Source organism: Sphaeramia orbicularis, chromosome 4 (assembly GCF_902148855.1).
Source record: "Sphaeramia orbicularis chromosome 4, fSphaOr1.1, whole genome shotgun sequence".
Classification (NCBI taxonomy): Eukaryota; Metazoa; Chordata; class Actinopteri; order Kurtiformes; family Apogonidae; genus Sphaeramia; species Sphaeramia orbicularis.
This window is the reverse complement of record NC_043960.1, coordinates 161,868-181,164: the sequence shown is the minus strand read 5'-3', so window position 1 is coordinate 181,164 and position 19,297 is coordinate 161,868. Positions and strand designations below refer to the sequence as shown.

The 19,297-nt window shown below is 41.7% G+C and overlaps 1 protein-coding gene across 1 annotated transcript in view; it reads left to right on the top strand.

Moving 5' to 3' along the window:
* Nucleotides 1-19,297, top strand: part of LOC115417989 (FRAS1-related extracellular matrix protein 1-like) — a 127,050-nt gene that overhangs the window by 87,810 nt on the left and 19,943 nt on the right. Inside the window, 5 exon segments of the mRNA XM_030132256.1 lie at nt 1,254-1,389; nt 1,392-1,457; nt 4,054-4,266; nt 4,269-4,317; nt 14,402-14,822. Of these exon segments, the coding sequence (XP_029988116.1) occupies nt 1,254-1,389; nt 1,392-1,457; nt 4,054-4,266; nt 4,269-4,317; nt 14,402-14,822 (885 nt within the window).

Below are 19,297 nucleotides of genomic sequence, written 5' to 3'. Positions count from 1 at the left end.
TAAAAGCTGAAGTTTGATGTTGGCCAACTGCAAATGATTATATATCACAGGAAAAATCACTGTTTACTTTTCAACAGAATTCTACTTGATTCAACTGAAAGAAATCCTTAAAAAAAACAAAAAAAACAAACAATTCCCAGGGAATGACTGGTATTAGACAAACCAGAGGTGCTCATGGAGAGGGCATGAACAATAGAAAAAAGACAAAAATCCAGGCACTCACTTGGTTGGAAAAATTAGAAATTGTAAAAAAGCCTTTATTTCATGAGGGCCTGTAGATTAATTCTTTGGGGCTGGAGTTAAAAACACACCAACGTGTGTCTGCATGAGCCCTCTTCAGGGTGTTGAAAGAAAGCAAAGAAATCCTTATTGAGGGTAAAAATCTCAACAACAAACAACTTAAACAAATGCAGCTAACAACGAAATAAATAGAGAATCTCGGTTTATTTAACCCTTTAACCCCTGAGCCCTGATTCCAGGTAAAGGTGTGTCAGTTTCAGGTTCATTAAAGCTGCTGTGAGTATGTGTTTGTGTTTTTTTTCTTCAGTGGTTTTGTTTTACTGTGTGTTTTAGGGTCAAAACAGGTGGAAGTACAGAAAAAAGACAAAGAGAGGAACTGACATTTGACAGGTTTGAACTAAATAAGGCACTAGAATATACATCAGTAAGAGATTTAGGATGTTGAACCTCAACTGTGAACTGGAACACACTGAACAACAAAGATTTGAATTCGGACCCAGTAGTTTTTGTTTTGGGGCTCTTTTTTTTTTTTTTTTTTTTCTAAATCAGTCCAGCTGCTTTTTGGCACCTGGTTGAACTTCATAAAGCAGTTATACGGTCAAAACTCGGTAAAAACGCAGAAAAAAAAAATAAGGAAAATCATGACAACACTGGAAAAAACAGTAAAAACAAAAAACGACCAGGGAAATGGGTGTAAAAAAAAACAAAACAAAAAAGGCCAAACCATTTATTTTTATAGTGAGTCGGTCTCATTCACTGCTCTGGTGTTTGACCCTCCATTCCACAGGGGGTAGGGGGAGCACTGAGCATGCTCAGATGTCAATGGAAAGAACAAGGTCAATTCTATCAGTGCACTTTAAAAATTTTTCCTATTGAGCAAACGGTTAAATTTTAATTATGTTTAAAATAAATCATTCATTCAGAACGCTCACCACAGACACGTCAGGGTTAAAAGGGTTAAATAGATCAAACCTGAACGGGTTTTCATGTGGATGTTTTTGTCGATTCTACAGACGGCGTCGGGCTGGACCGAGTTGTCGGCCGGTCAGAACTTCACTCAGGACGACGTGGAGATGAACCGTCTGTGGTACGGCCATACCGGCCTCCACCAGCGCACCGGGTTCAAAGGTCACGACAGCTTCCGCTTCACCCCAGTGACCTGGACAATGAGTCCACCTCGCAGAGCTTCTTCATCTCAGTCCGCACCGTGCAGAAAGGTCAGAGGTCAAACATGACAGACAGAGGATGTTCATACTACATACACCACATTTGTACTGGAAGAACGGGAGCTGAAATATGGAGAAAATGGAAGAATATTTACCTACAATGAGTTTATTTGAATCCACTTTCTCATATTGAAACAGTGATTTCATGCATCTGGTCTTTCACGTGACTTTACCTGGGGTTTCTACTTTTGTCATTTGATTATTTACTCATTTCATTGAATTTATTGCATTATTTGACAGGACAGTGTCCAATTTAAATCAGAGTTGGTCAGTGGGGTTTGATCTTGCCTGAGTAAATATAAAGACACAATATGAGTGTTTGCATTTATCATGAATGTGTGCAGGTGTTGGTACAAAACAGGAATGGCTCAGTTTTAAAAATAAAAACTCATGAAGATCACACTTCTTCTTGAGGTAAAAACATACAATTGATGCATTTTGTCTTACGGTAAAAACACTTTAACATTGCGCTTTTTTTTCAGATAAAATCACACAAACATCGCATTTTGTCTTAAATATCAAAACACTTTAACATTATACTTTTTTTAACATAAAAACACTAAAACATCACATTTGGTCTTAAAGGGTAAAAACACAGCAATATAAGATTTAATAATCCTGTTGAAATGATGGAAACATGAAAGGAATTTTCTGTGAACATTTTTGCATTTTCATTCTGGATCAACTTTTGCCACTTTCTAATTATCTGTGTTAATTACATTAAAGTATTTTGCTTAAATAAACCATAATGTGGTGTAAATTTGCAGTTTATTTGCATATGAACATAATTTGTAAGAGACGATAACTTTTTTTTCCGCTGAATTTTTTTATGTTAAATAAACAAAGGAGCCATAACCAGGTTTGCATGAACACATTCATCGTCCCTGTGATGGTGCAGGTCTCTGTAGGCCCAGTGGTGGCCGGTGGGGGCTCATGTATTATTGAGGACACCCCCCCCCCCCCCTTCACCGTGCCAGCTTTGCCAGTCGGGTGAACACATCGTGAGGCCTCGGCCCTTCTGGCCCTGAGCCCTCTGATCCTGGAGGAGCCGAGGTGACAAACGCTCTGCAGCCACCGACCTCCACGGCCGCTGAATAATTAACGCGGGTGAAGGGGGGGGGGAGCAGCTGTGGAGGGGCGTCGCATCGCCTCCTCTGGGTGCTCCCCCTCCTACAACAACACTCACTTTTAGGGTTTTTAGTTGCTTTAGTTTAAGTTGAGCCTCCGTTTGTCTTCTTTCTACAGTGGGAGTGTCCAGCTCATTTAGTTCAGGTTCCACATTCAGCCCAGTATGATCTCCAGTGGACCGGACCAGCAAAATAATAGAATTGTAGTCTATAAACTAGGAAAGCACTCAAGAGCACGGACCTCCACCAAGGCAGATCAGCCCCTTCCCCAATCACCACCAAAATTTAATCATTTGTTCCTTGTGCCAGTATCAACATTTCCTGAAAATTTCATCCAAATCCCTCCATAACTTTTTGAGTTATCTTGCACAAAGACAGACAGACAAACCCCGATGAAAATGTAACGTCCGCTGTTTCATTTGGCAAAGGTAATAATCAACCACATTTTATTTATATAGCACCAAATCATAACAAAAGTTATCCCATAACACTTTACATACAGAGCTGGTCCAAACCGGACTCTCTAGCCAACTCAGTGACAACTCCAAGTTTTGACCTCCATCAAGGAAGTTATGTTTTTGCCAGCGTTGGTTTGTTTGTCTGCCTGTCTGTCCGTGTGCAAGATAACTCAAAATGGATTTGGATGAAAATTTCAGGAATGTTGATACTGGCACAAGGAACAAATGATTAAATTTTGGTGGTGCTTGGTGGCGGGGGGGTCACCGATCTACCTTGGCGGAGGTCTGTGCTCTCCGAGTGCTTTTCTAGAAAAGACGGTGCAGACCCCCGCCAAGGCAGATCAGTGGGCCCCTGTGCCCCCCCCCCACACCTGATCACAACCCAAAATTTAACCATTTGTTCCTTGTGCCAGTATCAACATTTCCTGAAATTTTCATCCAAATCCGGGGGGAATGATCTGCCTTGGCAGAGGTCTGCGCTCTCCGAGTGCTTCTAGTTATCTATGTTTTGGTGCAAAAAAAAACAAAAAACAAACCCATTAATTTATGAAAATATTTACATTTACAAACTATTCAAACAAAAAAGATGTGTATGACCTGAAAAAAAAAGAAATTTCTTCAGAAAAATAAATGCAATTTTAACTAGAAAAGCACTTCTGCCAAGGCAGATCAGTTCCCCCCCCCCCAGCACCAACATTTAATCATTGTTCCTTGTGTCAGTATCATTTCCTCAAATTTTCATCCAAATCTGTCCAATACTTTTGAGTTATCTTGCACACAGACAGACAGACAAACAAACCAACCAGTGCCGGCAAAAACAGAACCTCCTTGGTGGAGGTAACAATATTATGCCTCACACAACCAACACTGGACATTGGATTTAAAACTGTAACCAGTAGCTCAACCAATAACTTTTCTAAAAATAATGCAAACCAAAAAACCCCAGAAAATGAAACTATTCCTTCACAAACCCTTTGATCTTTGCCCTCTGGCCGTCCTCAGGTGCCATCACGCTGCTGTCCAAGTCTGTGAGTCTGATGGAGGGGCAGCGGGTGGTCCTGAGCACCCACGTCCTGCTGGCTTCGGACTCTGCGGGACGCCCCGAGGAGCTGGTCTACACCGTGACGGTCCCGCCGCGTCACGGCCTCGTCCACGCTGTCCAGCGTCAGGGCGTCCCTCTGCTCAGCTTCACCCAGCTGGACGTGGCCGCTCACCGGTCTGCTACACCCACGACAACAGCCACGACGCCCAGACCGACTCCTTCAGGTCAGACGAGTGAAGCCGCATTTCACGTAATCACATGCAAAGTAAACAACCATTCTGTTGTATTTGTAGTTTAAATTTGACTATTTATACTATAAAAGGGAGTGGACTCTGTGTGTATGTGTGTGTGTGTGTGTGTGTCTTGGGCATCACAAAATTTGAAAAGAGCTGAATGCTGTAGTTTGGTATATTTATATATTTTTGTTTACGGAAGAGACTAGTGAAAATGGCAAATTGATAGGACCAATATTTTGTGAGATTTTAGTAATATTGAAAACAACAGCCTTATAATCACGTTGCTATGCCCAGAATCATATGAATGCTTTGGCGTTGACTGCTGGACAAATGTAGTACAGCATGCATGAATACACAACAAATATCCATGCTGAGGGACCGGGATGTGGATTTTAAAAACACCCCCCCTTTCCCATCCCACCTTCGGTACTGACAATGATGAAGTCCAGGATCTAGACCCCTTGGTTCCCCATGGGTCAACACACTAGTTTATAAGATAAGGTTAGATAAGATAAAGTAGGGTGAGATAAATTAAGATAAGATGATCTCAGACAAGGTAAGTCAAATTAAGATAAACTAGAAGCACTCGGAGAGCGCAGACCTCCGCCAAGGCTGATCAGTGGCCCCCCCCGTGGGCCCCCCCCACCCCCGATCACCACCAAAATTTAATCATTTCTTCCTTATCCCATTTCCAACAAACCCTGAAAATTCATCCAAATCTGTCCATAACTTTTTGAGTTATGTTGCACAGTACGGACAGACAAACAGACAAACAAAACCCTGGCCAAAAACCATAACCTCCGTGCGGAGGTAATTAAGAAAGATAAATGAAGATAAGAGAAGATATACCTTTATTTAAATCCCTAAGATAACAATAATAATAAATAAAGTAACAAGTGTGCAAGTAAGTGACATTGGTCAGATACAAAAGTCAGCTTAAAGCAGGAAAAATGGGGAAAAGAGGAATTCCTCTTCAGGACATTAACCCATGAAGAGCTAGAAGCACTCAGAGGTGCAGACCTCCGCCCAAGGCTGAGCAGTGGCCCCCCCCGTGGGCTCCCCCCACCCCCGATCACCACCAAATTTAATCATTTCCTTCATTATCCCATTTCCAACAAACCCTGAAAATTATCCAAATCTTTCCATAACTGTTGAGTATGTTGCACCACTAACGGACAGACCAAAAAGACCAAGCAAACACCCTGGCAAAAACATAACCTCCTTGCGGAGGTAATTAGATACGATAAATGAAGATAAGAAAAGCATAGACTTAGTTATTACCCCTAAATAACAATATACATAAATAAGTAACAAGTGGTGCAAAGTAAGTGACATTGGTCAGATACAAAAGATCAGCTTCAAGCAGGAAAAATGGGGAAACAGAGGAAATTCCTCACTTCAGGACATTAACCCATGAAAGAGCTAGAAAAGCACTCAGAGAGTGCAGACCTCCGCCAAGGCTGATCATGGTGGCCCCCCCCCCCCCCGTGGGCCCCCCCCACCCCCGAGCACCACCAAAATTAAATCATTTCTTCCTTATCCCATTTCCAACAACCCTGAAAATTTCATCCAAATCTGTCCATACTTTTTGAGGTTATGTTGCACACTAAACGGACAGACAAACAGACAGACAAACAACAGACAAACAGACAAACAAACCCTGGCAAAAACATAACCTCCTTGGCGGAGGTAACCAGTTTGACCTCTATGTCATCTCCCAAACAAATTCAGTTTTCTTATGTGATATGTCAGCGTTTATTGTAATATTATCTTCTCCATTTGTTTTTTTTTTTCCAGTGAAAATCAGTTATTTTCTCATATTTAATTTGCTGATCATGTAGATCTTTATAAAAGCTCGGTATAAAGTTGAGGGTTATTATATCAGAAACAGACAAAAACTGATGAAGAAGCGACTTTTTCAACAAAATCTATCATTAACTGAACATAAACCCAGTGTGTCCATCCACTGTCATTGATCCAACTCCATGGGTTTGACTGGTGAATCAGTGTTGGAGAAGATGACAGTGTTTCCATGGTAACTACAGAGCCTCTGAACGTCCAAATGGGTCATATCTGATGACCATGAAAAGACGAATAACTGTATTTTACACCAATTATTGACATGGATTGATAGGATTAGTGAATCAACAGGTATTAAACAGTTTAGATCAGTGGATGGTTTTGGTCGGCAGCAGCAGCTGTTTGAGGGTTAATAAACAGAACCAAAATACATAAATATAATATGAGAATGGTAGAATAAGAGTCAAAAAGAAAAAAAAAAAAAATCTAATGAATCAACAGTGAAAATAATGGTCCCTAATCAGCCTAATTCTGGCCTTGGTTCATGTTTATTAGCTGCATATGTCACTGCTGACTGGGATTGTGAAAAAATGCCCACATCAGGAGAATAACTGGCACATTATCTGCCTCCATATTGGGGAGGGGTATTTGTGTGAAGTATCACACACAACATTTGGCCGACAAAAGCAAAACGGGCAAGCGAGACGAGAGAGAAAGTAGAAAAAAAAAAGAGCCCAGACGAGAGGCTTTTTCTGCTGCGGTGTGTTTATCTGCTTTTCCAGCCAATTTGGCAGCAGGCAGGGCTTTTAGTCAGGGGAGGGTGTGTGTGTGTGGGGGGGGGGGGGTAGTGTGCTTGGGTTTGTCACCCAAGACCTCTGCTGCCCCGACCGGCTGGCGATCTGGCTCCAGACGACGGGGGACAGACTGACTGACAGGTAGAGGCGGGTCAAAGGTCACATGACATGATAGTTGTGTGTGATGAGGCCGACGCTGTGGCAGATCAGGTATTTACAGAGCGTCAGCGTTCGAACCTGTTCAGTCGAAGCTTACTGTCGTTTGGAGGCCGACGTCCAGATCTGCTGATGCTCTGAGGTTAGTCTGGGTTTAGCTGCTGCTCCTTCACCAGTAAAGAGTCACTGACACACGTTTAACATTTCAGACATACACTATATAGACAAAAGTTTGTGGACACGTTGAATTCAGGTGTTTCTTTTCTAACAGGGGTCTGGGATACAAAACAATAATGACTAATGTCAGAATAGAGTTTTATATTATGGGATAAATATCATTGCATTGGTTAGTTTGGTTTAAATTGTTATCTTTGGTTCTAAAATGCCTCTGAGATGGTTTTTACTTCATTTCTCTCCACATTGATTTTTTTTTTTTATCCATGACAATGATTTTATTAATTTATTTTTTTAAAATTTTGTTTTTATTGAAAAAGGTGACAAAATATCTCCAACATTACCATTCATACAGATATTATTGTACCATTCTAGTACAGTGACATCACCAAGATATAGACTTACAAAAATATATAAGTAATATGAACCTTAAAGACCGATAGTAAAGTCCGATGGATACCACTCCAATACTGGTGCATCTTGGGACAGTCCCACAACACATGACAAGGATTCACCTCCTTTGATCCACACTGTCTCCAACACTCAGAAGGGCCATTTCTGTATTTACCCTGATGGGGTGTCTTAAAATATCTAACAACATTTTTTCAACAATGCTCTCTCCATTCTAACAAATTGGTAGAAGACCACTGAAACGGACACATTTCTTCCCATTTGTCATCTGAAATTCTTATTTCCGCTTCATTTTCCTGCTTATTTTGATGACAATGTTTTTAAATGTTCTATTATGTTTATATGAATCAAACTTTTTTTAATATAATATTTTATTTTGCAGTTTTCAGTTATGTAAAACACACACACAAAACCAACCAAAAAACCCCCAAAGGCTCAGATGTGTGTAACAACTGATCACTTGATTAACTAGTCAGTCCTTGTTAAAAGAAAGAAAGAGGGGCAGAGGTTGAAGACAGTCACTGGTCCACAGATATACTCCCTAGTCCAATTTAACTTCCTCCAAGTATGCGAGAAACGGAGTCCAAGTATTTGAAAAAGTGTTGACAGAACAGGTCCTAAAAGACCTGAGCTTTTCCATCTGTATTAATAACAACATTTTATTGACCCACGCTTGAAAAGATGGCGGGTTCGGAGACTTTCATTCTTTTAATATCAGTCTCTTAGTGATTATCATTCCAGTTCCAGTGGAGGCTGTAATGTTGCTGGTATATTCCCGACAGTCTGAGAACAGCCAAAAATAGCAAGTCCTGGTTCAGGCTGAAGGGGTCTTTTATCAGCCCTGGAGAACCAGTCTAATATTTTAGACCAGAAATCTGTGAGTGATGAACAGAACCAAAAGGAATGAGACAAGTTACCTTCTAACACTTTACACTGGTCACACATTATGGAGACTGAGGGACAACTGTGGTTCAGTCTGACTGTGGAGTAGTGGAGACAGTGGAATGTCTGAAACTGGATCAGCTGATGTCTACTGTTTATAGAACAGGAGTGAATTTTAGACAAACACTTGTCCCACATAGATTCAGTTCATTCAATGCTTATCTCTTCTCTCCAAGAATCTCTTATTTTCACACTATCTGCTTCAACACATTCATGAATCAAACATTTTAAGCTTGAACAAAAAAAACAACAATTTGATTTCTCCTCATGACCCCTTTTTGGTGAATTTTTTGAAATATTAGAAATGCACCTTTCCTTCTAATGGTCCATATTTTGATGGTTTATAACATGTAAATGGTTACAGATATCAATACAGTTCCTATTGATCACTGATAGAAGTCATATATGGACTTTGATTGAATTAGTTGAGTTTGTCACGGAAGTTTCTAGCACTGTTGACACCATTTTGAAGCAAGAACACAAAAACTCACTGAATTGGTGTTAAAGTAGATATATTGTTACTTGTAAGAATATTGAGACAACAGACCACACTCGTCCAAAGCCTTGCCCCCTGCTGTCTGACCAACAGAAGAATCTTCAAAGCTTGTACATGTTTAGTCTTTTCCCATGTTCGGTTAACTACCAATTGGTTGGTTACTTCTTAAACTCCACCCATGTACACATTTTACCTTAAACAGTAAAAGGAGAACACTTGGTCAGTGAAGTCAGTAGTGTTTCCTTAAAGAGAAGGTGGACGATAAGTCTCTGACTCATCACTTTGTAGACAGTGAAGGAAACTACAAGCTTGACATGTTCACAGCAGGTGGTCATATGTTATGTCACGTTTAAGATGGGAGTACTGGACACTGCAACATTTCACTTTTCTTCGTCAAGTTTTCTTCCAGTGAAAGTACCACCCACTTCTGTTGGCAGATTAATATTCTGCATCTAGACCACAGGACTGGAACATAAACCACTTTTACACTCAGATCCTGGAAAAAAAAGGTCAGATGGTGATCCCACCTTTTTCCACCATTGACCCATTTCCACAGCCAAGACAAAGAAACAGAGGTGAGACAGGCTGGACTTCTGCACAGCAGACCTGCGTTCACCAATCAAAGGGGCGGTGACACAGCGCAGCGGCTAGTGTGATGTATAACATGCACATCAGAAATACCCAGAGCATAGCGGTGTTGCTAACCTCTCCAGAGTCTTTCACCGTTCCACAAATGTTAGCATGGATAGAGTCCTCTGCCCAAAGTGACAACAGCTGGTGGATCTCGGTGTCTCCCCAGTTTGACATCTTTCTGGTCGCGTTGATATGTTTGTTTACTGTACACGGCCCACACTCATTTATAAATCGCCCTGGCACGGGGGTCGCACTTGCAATACGTCATCAAAACGTCACACCTTTTATTTTTTAAACATATCTTTCTTACATTTTTAACACATTACATGTCTTTTCTGACATGAATTTGTAATATTGTGTGGGTCTTCCCTGAGCATAAACCCCCAGAACCGCAAGCACTCCCCCCTCCCCAGACCACCTCTGAATTTTGAAACTGCAATGAAAGTAAATAACAACAGACAAACAATGTAACTAATAGTCACTTGAATACTTGTCAACATTCATTTTCGTATGTCTGATACATAATCACACATCATTTAAAAAATAAAGAGAAAAAAAGGGGGGGGGGTATGGTCTCACTTTGTAAGTTATGATGATGAGATATCAGGCCTTGATTCTAAAAATTTGAGAAATGAATTCCATATCTTGTGGAAGATATGAGTTTTATATAACAATTTTTATTTAACAGTACAAAAGAACAAACAGAAAAAAGAACAGAAAAACAAACAGATGAAAAGAACAGCCTGTGTTGGCGTCAGAATATTAAGGACCCGTAATAGATACATTTGTCTCTGAATGTCAGCCATTTTCCCCAGTTTTTCATAACAAGATTTTCTTGAAACTTCAGTTTAAATGTCAGATGGTCCATGACAAGTCTATCATCTATGATTGAAATCCATTAAGTGTCAGACGGAGCATCAGTCTGAAGCCAGTTCTTTGTTCTGACCTTCTTCATGTCCACCAGGAGGATCTGGACCAGATATCTGTCTTCTTTATGCACTGATTCTTCCGAACGTCCAAGGTAAAGAACAAGACAAGAATTTGGGATTGCATATCCAACACATCACAGAGAGCTGAGGGAACCTTCCCCCAGAAGGGTTGAATATTTGAGCATTTCCAAAACGTGTGTGTGATCTAAATCCATGTGATTACAAAGTCTTCAGCACAGCTGTTGAGTATTCATTTGTTTACTTTTAATTTTAGGTGTGATGTAATAACGAATTACATTTGGAAGATATGAGTTTTACGTTTAATTGTATATGTGAGCCTTTCAATAGCTCTGCAGGATGAGAGTTCTGCAATCCATGCATTCACCGATGGACAATCAACACTTTTCCAGTGTCTGGCTATAAGACGCTTCGCATGTATTCGACAGATGTTCTCCAGTCGACTGTCATGAGTTCTAAGTGCTAAAGGTTCTGGAATAAGCCCTAGAATGCAGATCTCCAGATCTTTTTTGTCTATAATATTGGAAATTGTGTTAATTATCTTTCTCCACAATTCTTGCATATGTTGACATTTCCAAAAAACATCACACCTTGGTTGCGGAATGAGAGGTGTTCCTTTTCCATAGCGTTCCAGAATCCTGATTCCACCTTTATCAGGGTTCTGTTTCTACCTCCAGACCCGTGACAGAAGTGGGACCAAATGATCCATTTCATTTACACAGACGTCGTTCCGGAATAAAGGTGAAGTATTCCCGGAACAGAAGTGCTGTGGAAAAGGGGCTTTAGAGACAGAACCTGGCGCCCTCACAAATTCAGCTTGGTATTGATTCTTGATAGAACATGACTCTGAGGTACAGGGACATTGGTCCTATTTTTGCAAACGTAGACAACCAGGATACGACAGGAAACGAGGGCAGGAAGACGGAAAATGACAATAAAGGTGTCTGCTGACGTTGACCTGGCTTGACCTCAGAGTGGTGTGTTTTACTGGGAAAGCGGAAGACCATCATATGCTATGACAACACACCTGTGCACCACAGTGTAGTGTGTTCATCTGTCTGTTGTGTTGCCGTGACAGCACATGATGAATGGGCATTATTAGGAGAATAACAACAGCGCTGGCACGGCAACGGCCAGAGCGGCGGCCACAGACGGCCGTCCCTGGGCAAATATGGCCGACACCAGAGCCAGATGTTACACCAGGACCTGCCCGTGTGTGTGTTTGTGTGTGTTTGTGTGTGTTGCGGCCCGGGGCAGTTTGTCAGCTGCAGAGCTGCAGGGCTGAGAGGCAGATTGTGTTGGCAGAGGACGACAAAACACACACAAACACACAGCCTGTTTTCAGGTCCACTGCACTGTCAATTGTCACTGTAGTGTGTGTGTGTGTGTGTGTGTGTGTGTGTGTGCACGCATTTTGATCTTATGAACACACACTTAAACTGCACAGGAATAGTCCTTAATGTGGGTGATTGATGAGTGAAGCTGCAACATTAGAACAGATGACATGTGACGTCCAGGTTCAGTTCAGACGCTCAGAAAAGTCCAGAGATGTTTTTAGTCACAAACAGTCTGTGAACGGTGACTTAACCAGAGAATGTCATCAGCTTCACCTCGATCAAAGCTTCTTAAACCGAAGTACGAAACATGGAAGAACTATGAATGACTGTAAAACTACAACTCCCATGGTGCACGTGGGCAGCTTCTGGAGTCATTTGTTTATTTAGATCCTCTTTATTTATTGCACAGCAGCAGCTCCTCCTCCAGGGGTCATGGAGTTCACACGGTGACAGTTAAATACACTTTACTACTGGGTGCTTCTCTGAAACTGGTCCTGAAAACAGGACATGGGTCTAAAGATTCAACCCAGATGTAGATGAATGTTATGAAGCAGGTTTAGAAGCACTCTGGGTCTATTTTAAAAAGAAATACTGAGATAAAAGTGAAAATATTTTTCAGATAAAACATATTTTTATATTATTTTACATAATCTTTAATACAAACATCTGCATGTAACACGGTCAAAAGGACATGAAATTTTGCACTACTATTTTTAAAAATATCTCTTTATTCTCTCACAGATACATCTTGGGAATTGAAGTAATTATTCAAGGCAGACTGTTTGACAAAAATGACCGCTACTGCAAAATCATTGCGATTTTAAATGCATTTAACTGGGCATGTAACACCAGTGGACACAATGGGTTCCACACCAAACCTGGAATGAGACTGAGATTGCTGCCAAACCCACATGTGTGGATTAGAAAAACCAGTAGGATCGACACATTGAACACAGTGTCTGTATTTAGAGTCTATAGAAGAGCATTTACACACGTTTACACATCTTATGCACTGACACCTAGAGAGATTTAATGTCCATATTTGGGTCCTATTTTTGGACCCAATATCTGTTTAAAAAAAGCATTATGGGATGGCTCAGAGCAAGAGTATAATTTTTTTTGCATTTATCTGAGGTCATCATTTGGTCCATCCTGGGGGGAAATATGTCTACATTTACCTTTTATTATTGGGTCTAAAAAGATGGCCAAGTGACAGATACTAAAATAAACACAGTTTCATAGAAGCACCCAAATCATCAGAAAACACTAAAATAACACTTTAAACAGTATAAACAAAAAAAACGAATGTCCGTAGAGCTCAGACACACTGAAGGAATATTTAATTCCTGAACATTGTGCTTTTGAGTTTTTATCTGAAGTCATTTACGTTATTTCGTTATTACCGTACATAGAAATTATGTGTCTCATTTTGACAAAGTGAAATAGTCTCCAACAGTTCGTCATGTTAAATAAATTCTTGTGTCTTTTAATAAATAATACTTCAATGCAGGGGTCTCAAACTCATTTTCTTTCAGGGGCCACATTCAGCCTGATTTGATCTCCAGTGGGCCGGACCAGTAAAATAATAACATAACCTATAAATAATGACAACTCCAAATTTTTGTTTCAATTTTGTTTCAGTGCAAAAAACCCATTAAATTATGAAAATGCTTCATTTTGTAAATTATCCAAACAAAAAGATGTGAATAACCTGACAAAACTGAAATTTCTTACGAAAAATCAGTGCAGTTTTTACAATATTCTGCCTCAACTTCTCATTAGTCCATGTGCATTCCGGATCAGATCTACAAAGACACTAAAGACTGAGGAACAGAAAGAAAAGAGTTCAAATTGTGCTTGATTTTCTTTAGACATTTCAGGTTCATATTTGTTTGGGTTATTCACATTTTATTGGTACAGGAGAGTTTGTAAATGTAAATATTTTCATAATTTAATGTTATTTTTTGCACTAAAACAAAGACAAACATTTGAAGTTGTCATTATTTATAGGCATAATGTAATTTTTTTTTGACATCAAACCGAGAAGAAAATACACAGTCATTCTTTTGTGTGGGTCCTTCTGCTGTTATTATTTGACTGTAGATCATATTGGTCTGTATGTGGAACCGCAACTAAAATGAGTTCCACAGCCTTGACTGTGGAATTTTTGCACTTTGTAATTTCATCCCAGGGGTCAGATTGGAACCTTTGGCGGGACGCATTTGGCCCCCGGGACGCATGTTTGACACCCCCGCTTTAATGTAAATAAGATAGATGTTTGAGCATTTCAGTACATGTCTTTTAACAACACAAGCTGCTTCATTCTAGACCAGACTGCTGAATAACGACTCATTTTCATCAAAATCTCTTCTGACGTCACAGTTTTGTCATCACCAACGGCGACTCGTCCCGTAGCGGCGTCTTCAACTTCACCATCGAACACGGCGACCGCATCCCGCCCACGCTCAGCCTCAACACCGGTCTGCGGCTTCAGGACGGCACCACGGAAACCATCAGTGGTGTCCAGCTGCAGGTCACTGACCCCGACACCGCCGCCGCCAACCTGACCTACGTCATCACGCAGCCGCCACGCTATGGCCACCTCCTGCTGAGGGGGGTCCCACTGTTGCCGCCGCTGACGTTCACCCAGACCGACGTGGACCATCTGAACCTGGCGTACCGTCACGACCCGACCAGCCCGGCCCAGATTGACAGGTTCTACTTCCTGCCGACCGACGGGAACAACAGAGGATACCTGGAGTTTGGACAGCTGAGGGAGGAGCCTGCTGTCTTCAATATACAGGTGGGCGGGGCTACACTTACTGTCATTATTATAGGAAACACTGGGATTGGACAGCTGAGGGAGGAGCCTGCTATCTTTAAGATACAGGTGGGCGGGGCTACACCTACAGAGGGTATGCACGTGACGTCAGCGCTAGCGGAAGTCACGGCGGTTCCTCCCACTGAGTGGCAGAAAGAGGGAGATGAGTGACAGCGTTGGTTTCAATCCTGTCTAAACTGAAGAACAATATTGAATAAAAATGGGTCAGAGCTGTTGTTGGTTGATTGTATTTTCAGGTTCTTAAAGCAGTGGGAGCTATCGTTTACAGACACCCAAAGACAAAGAGAAGGAGATGGATCCACAAATCCAGGAAACCAAACCTAGATCTGTGGATCCTGTTTGGGGTCAGCTAACATTCACTGATGCTGTATTTTTGGTCCAATCAGACCTGAAATGACCTATTGTTTTGGCTAACGGTCCTTCTTAGTGCAGCTCTTGGTTTCATGATCAGATCTTTCCTGGTTTTTGTCTTCATTTTGTGATTGTGAACCTTGTGCTCCTACATGATTAGTAAACTAACTGAAACTGAGGCCAACCTAGTTTTACAAATACGGAGGAACTGGAGAATAAAGCTACGACGGAGTATTAGGACCACAGAAGAAAAGAAAAACACTGGGCACTACCAGAAGAAAGTCAGAAAATATGGAGATAAAACCTGTAATTTTATGAGAATAAAGTCGAATACGAAAAGAATCACAATGTTATGAGAATAAAGTCGTATTTATAAAAAAACTCATAATTTAACAAAAATGTCATTGGTTAATGAGATTAAAGTCGTCATATTCTGACAATAAAGCCATAATATTATCAGAATAATGTGTTCATTTAAACCAGGTGGTGTAAATCTGCTAATTTCCCAGAATCCAGTGGTGCCCTGCTGGTCCACAGCAGTAGTATCTGTGTTGGATAAAGGACTGGATCTGAACTAGACTCAGTAAATCTGCTCAGTCCCAGTAGATCATGCATATATTCACTGGGGTCAGTCCACGACCTACTGGAAATGACCTTTGGATCAGCTGGTTCTGGGCCCTAGTTTTAGACCCTTTGGATCAGCTGGTTCTGGGCCCTAGTTTTAGACCCTTTGGATCAGCTGGTTCTGGGCCCTAGTTTTAGACCCTTTGGATCAGCTGGTTCTGGGCCCTAGTTTTGGACCACTTGGATCAGCTGGTTCTGGGCCCTAGTTTTGGACCACTTGGATCAGCTGGTTCTGGACCCTAGTTGTGGACCACTTGTTCTTTGGTAGCTCGTACAGATCCATGTCCAGTCCAATTGTCCTTCATTTAATTTCAGATTTCCCATGTTCCTTTTCTCTGGCTGTGTTTACTGCTATACTCCGTCAAGTTGAGCAGGTTGGTTTAAGACACTCAGTCTGACTGAGAGGGGCGTGGCCTGGGGGGGACGTGACGGATGTGCAGACCCTCTATTGTCATTATTATAGGAAACACTAGGACAGCTGAGGGAGGAGCCTGCTATCTTTAACATACAGGTGGGCGGGGCTACACCTACTGTCATTATTATAAAGGGTCTCCACGTGATGTCACCGCTAGCAGAAGTCACTGTGGTTCCACCCACTGAGTGACAGAAAGAGGGAGATGAGTGACAGCTTTGTCTTGAATACTGTGAAAACTTTAGAACAATCTAAAAACGGGGCAGAGCTGTTGTGCCATTGATTGCACAAATAGGTTTAAAAGCACTGGGAGCTGTCGTTTTAGTGACGACCTAAAGCCAAAGACAGAAGAAGCAGATGGATTGCTGCAATTCAGAGAAAGAACTGGAATCCAGACAACCAAACCTGGATTAGTGGTTGCCATTTTGTGTCAGCTAACGTTAATATATGCTGTATTCTTGTGTAAAATCATACCTGAAATTACGTATCGTTTTGGGTAATGTTCCTTCTTAGTAAAGCTCTTAATGTTAGCATCTGTCATTTAGTTCTATGTTTCAGAACTGAATCGTTTGTGTCTTCAGTTGTGTGATTGTGAACCTTGTGCTCTACATGATTTGTAAACTAGCTTAAACTGAGGCTAACCTAGTTTTCCACATAAGGGGCTCCTCTAGCACACAGCTGTTGGATCTGTGTTGGATCCAGTATTTGATGTGAACTCTCCTTAAATCTCCACAGTACCAGTAGATCATCCACTCACTTGGGTCAGTACTAAGGGTTCAACTCCAGTAAATCAGTAGTGAACTGTGAGCACTACTGCTGGGCCTTTACCGCCCAAATCACCGCCAACAAAATGCGTCTGCACTGACACAAAACCTCCAAAACAATAGTATGTTGAATGAAAGCACTCACCAGCTGGAATCCTCTAATGAACCAGGACCAGGATGGACACAACTCTGGGTCTGTTGGATGCTTTCAGCCTTTGCATTGGGGATTTTCCCGGCGTTGAACTCAGGTTCATCTAAATGTCAGGATAGGTGATTTCTGTCCCAGATCAGTGTTGATAGAACACTGGTTGTTTGGTAGCTTGGATGGATCCATGTCCAGTCCAGTTGTCTTTAATTCCATCTTATATTCCACAGTTTTCTGCTCTGGCTGGAGTTACTGCTGTACTCCGCCATGTTGAGCCGGTTTGTTTTTGCCGCTTAGTCTGACTGAGAGGGGCGTGGCCTGGGGGGAAGTGACGGATGTGCATTCCCTCTATAGTGAAAGACAGGAAATAAAGGACCCACCTGAAGTTTAGGAAGTAGTGGGGCTGTGCATAGAGTCCATTACACTGAGATAATAACAATCATTTTAGTTCAGGTTCCACAACTGGAAGATTCATACAAACACATCATTTGTAAGTCTATTTTTCTGCGTTTCCACTACGTGGTATCAGCTCTTCTCGACTCGGCCTTTTTGCGTTTCCATTACGAAAAAGGACCTGGAATCTGGTACCCGGTACTAGGTTTTTGGTATCACCTCCGCTGAGGTGATACCACCATGTTGAGCCGGTTTGTTTTTGCCGCTCAGTCTGACTGAGAGGGGCGTGGCCTGGGGGGAAGTGACGGATGTGCATTCCCTCTATAGGAAACACTGGGATTATTGACTTCACTCATCATCAAGGAAGTTAGAAAAAAGAGTCATTTTGAAAAGTGTGTTTTTAAATACAGTGTAGTTTGTTATTGTCTGTCAAGTATTAATTGTTGTGTGGTTGTCTGTCATGTGTTTTTGTTGTCGGTCAGGTATAGGCTGTTGTGTTGTTATTGGTCGGGTAAATGTTGTTGTCAATCGTGTATTTGTTGTTGTGTTGTTGGTCGTGTATTTATTGTTGTGTTGTCAGTTGGGTATATGTTGTGTTGTCGGTCGGGTATACAGTACAGGCCAAAAGTTTGGACACACCTTCTCATTCTTTGCATTTTCTTTATTTTCATGACTATTTTCATTGTAGATTCTCACTGAAGGCATCAAAACTATGAATGAACACATGTGGAATTATGTGCTTAACAAAAAAGTGTGAAATAACTGAAAACATCTCTTATATTCTAGTTTCTTCAAAGTAGCCACCCTTAGCTCTGATGACTGTTTTGCACACTCTTGGCATTCTCTTGATGAGCTTCCAGAGGTAGTCACCTGAAATGGTTTCCTAACAGTCTTGAAGAAGTTCCCACAGATGCTTAGCACTTGTTGGCCCTTTTGCCTTCACTCTGCGGTCCAGCTCACCCCAAACCATCTCGATCGGGTTCAGGTCCGGTGACTGTGGAGGCCAGGTCATCTGGCGCAGCACTCCATCACTCTCCTTCTTGGTCAAATATCCCTCACACAGCCTGGAGGTGTGTTTGGGGTCATTGTCCTGTTGAAACATAAATGATGGTCCAACTAAACGCAGACCGGATAGAATGGCATGTCACTTCAGGATGCTGTGGTAGCCATGCTGATTCAGGTTGCCTTCAATCTTGAATAAATCCCCAACAGCGTCACCAGCAAAGCACCCCCACACCATCACACCTCCCCCTCCATGCTTCACGGTGGGAACCAGGCATGTAGCATCCATCCGTTCACCTTTTCTGCGTCGCACAAAGACACGGCAGTTGGATCCAAAGATCTGAAATTTGGACTCATCAGACCAAAGCACAGATTTCCACTGGTCTAATGTCCATTCCTTGGGTTTCTTGGCCCAAATAAATCTCTTGTGTTTGTTGCCTCTCCTGAGCAGTGGTTTCCTAGCAGCTGTTTGACCATGAAGGCCTGATTCACGCAGTCTCCTCTTAACAGTTGTTGTAGAGATGTGTCTGCTGCTAGAGCTCTGTGTGGTATTCATCTGGTCTCTAATCTGAGCTGCTGTTAATTTGCGATTTCTGAGGCTGGTGACTCAGATGAACTTATCTTCAGCATCAGAGGTGACTCTTGGTCTTCCTTTCCTGGGGCGGTCCTCATGTGAGCCAGTTTCGTTGGAGCGCTTGATGGTTTTTGCGACTGCACTTGGGGACACATTCAAAGTTTTTGAAAT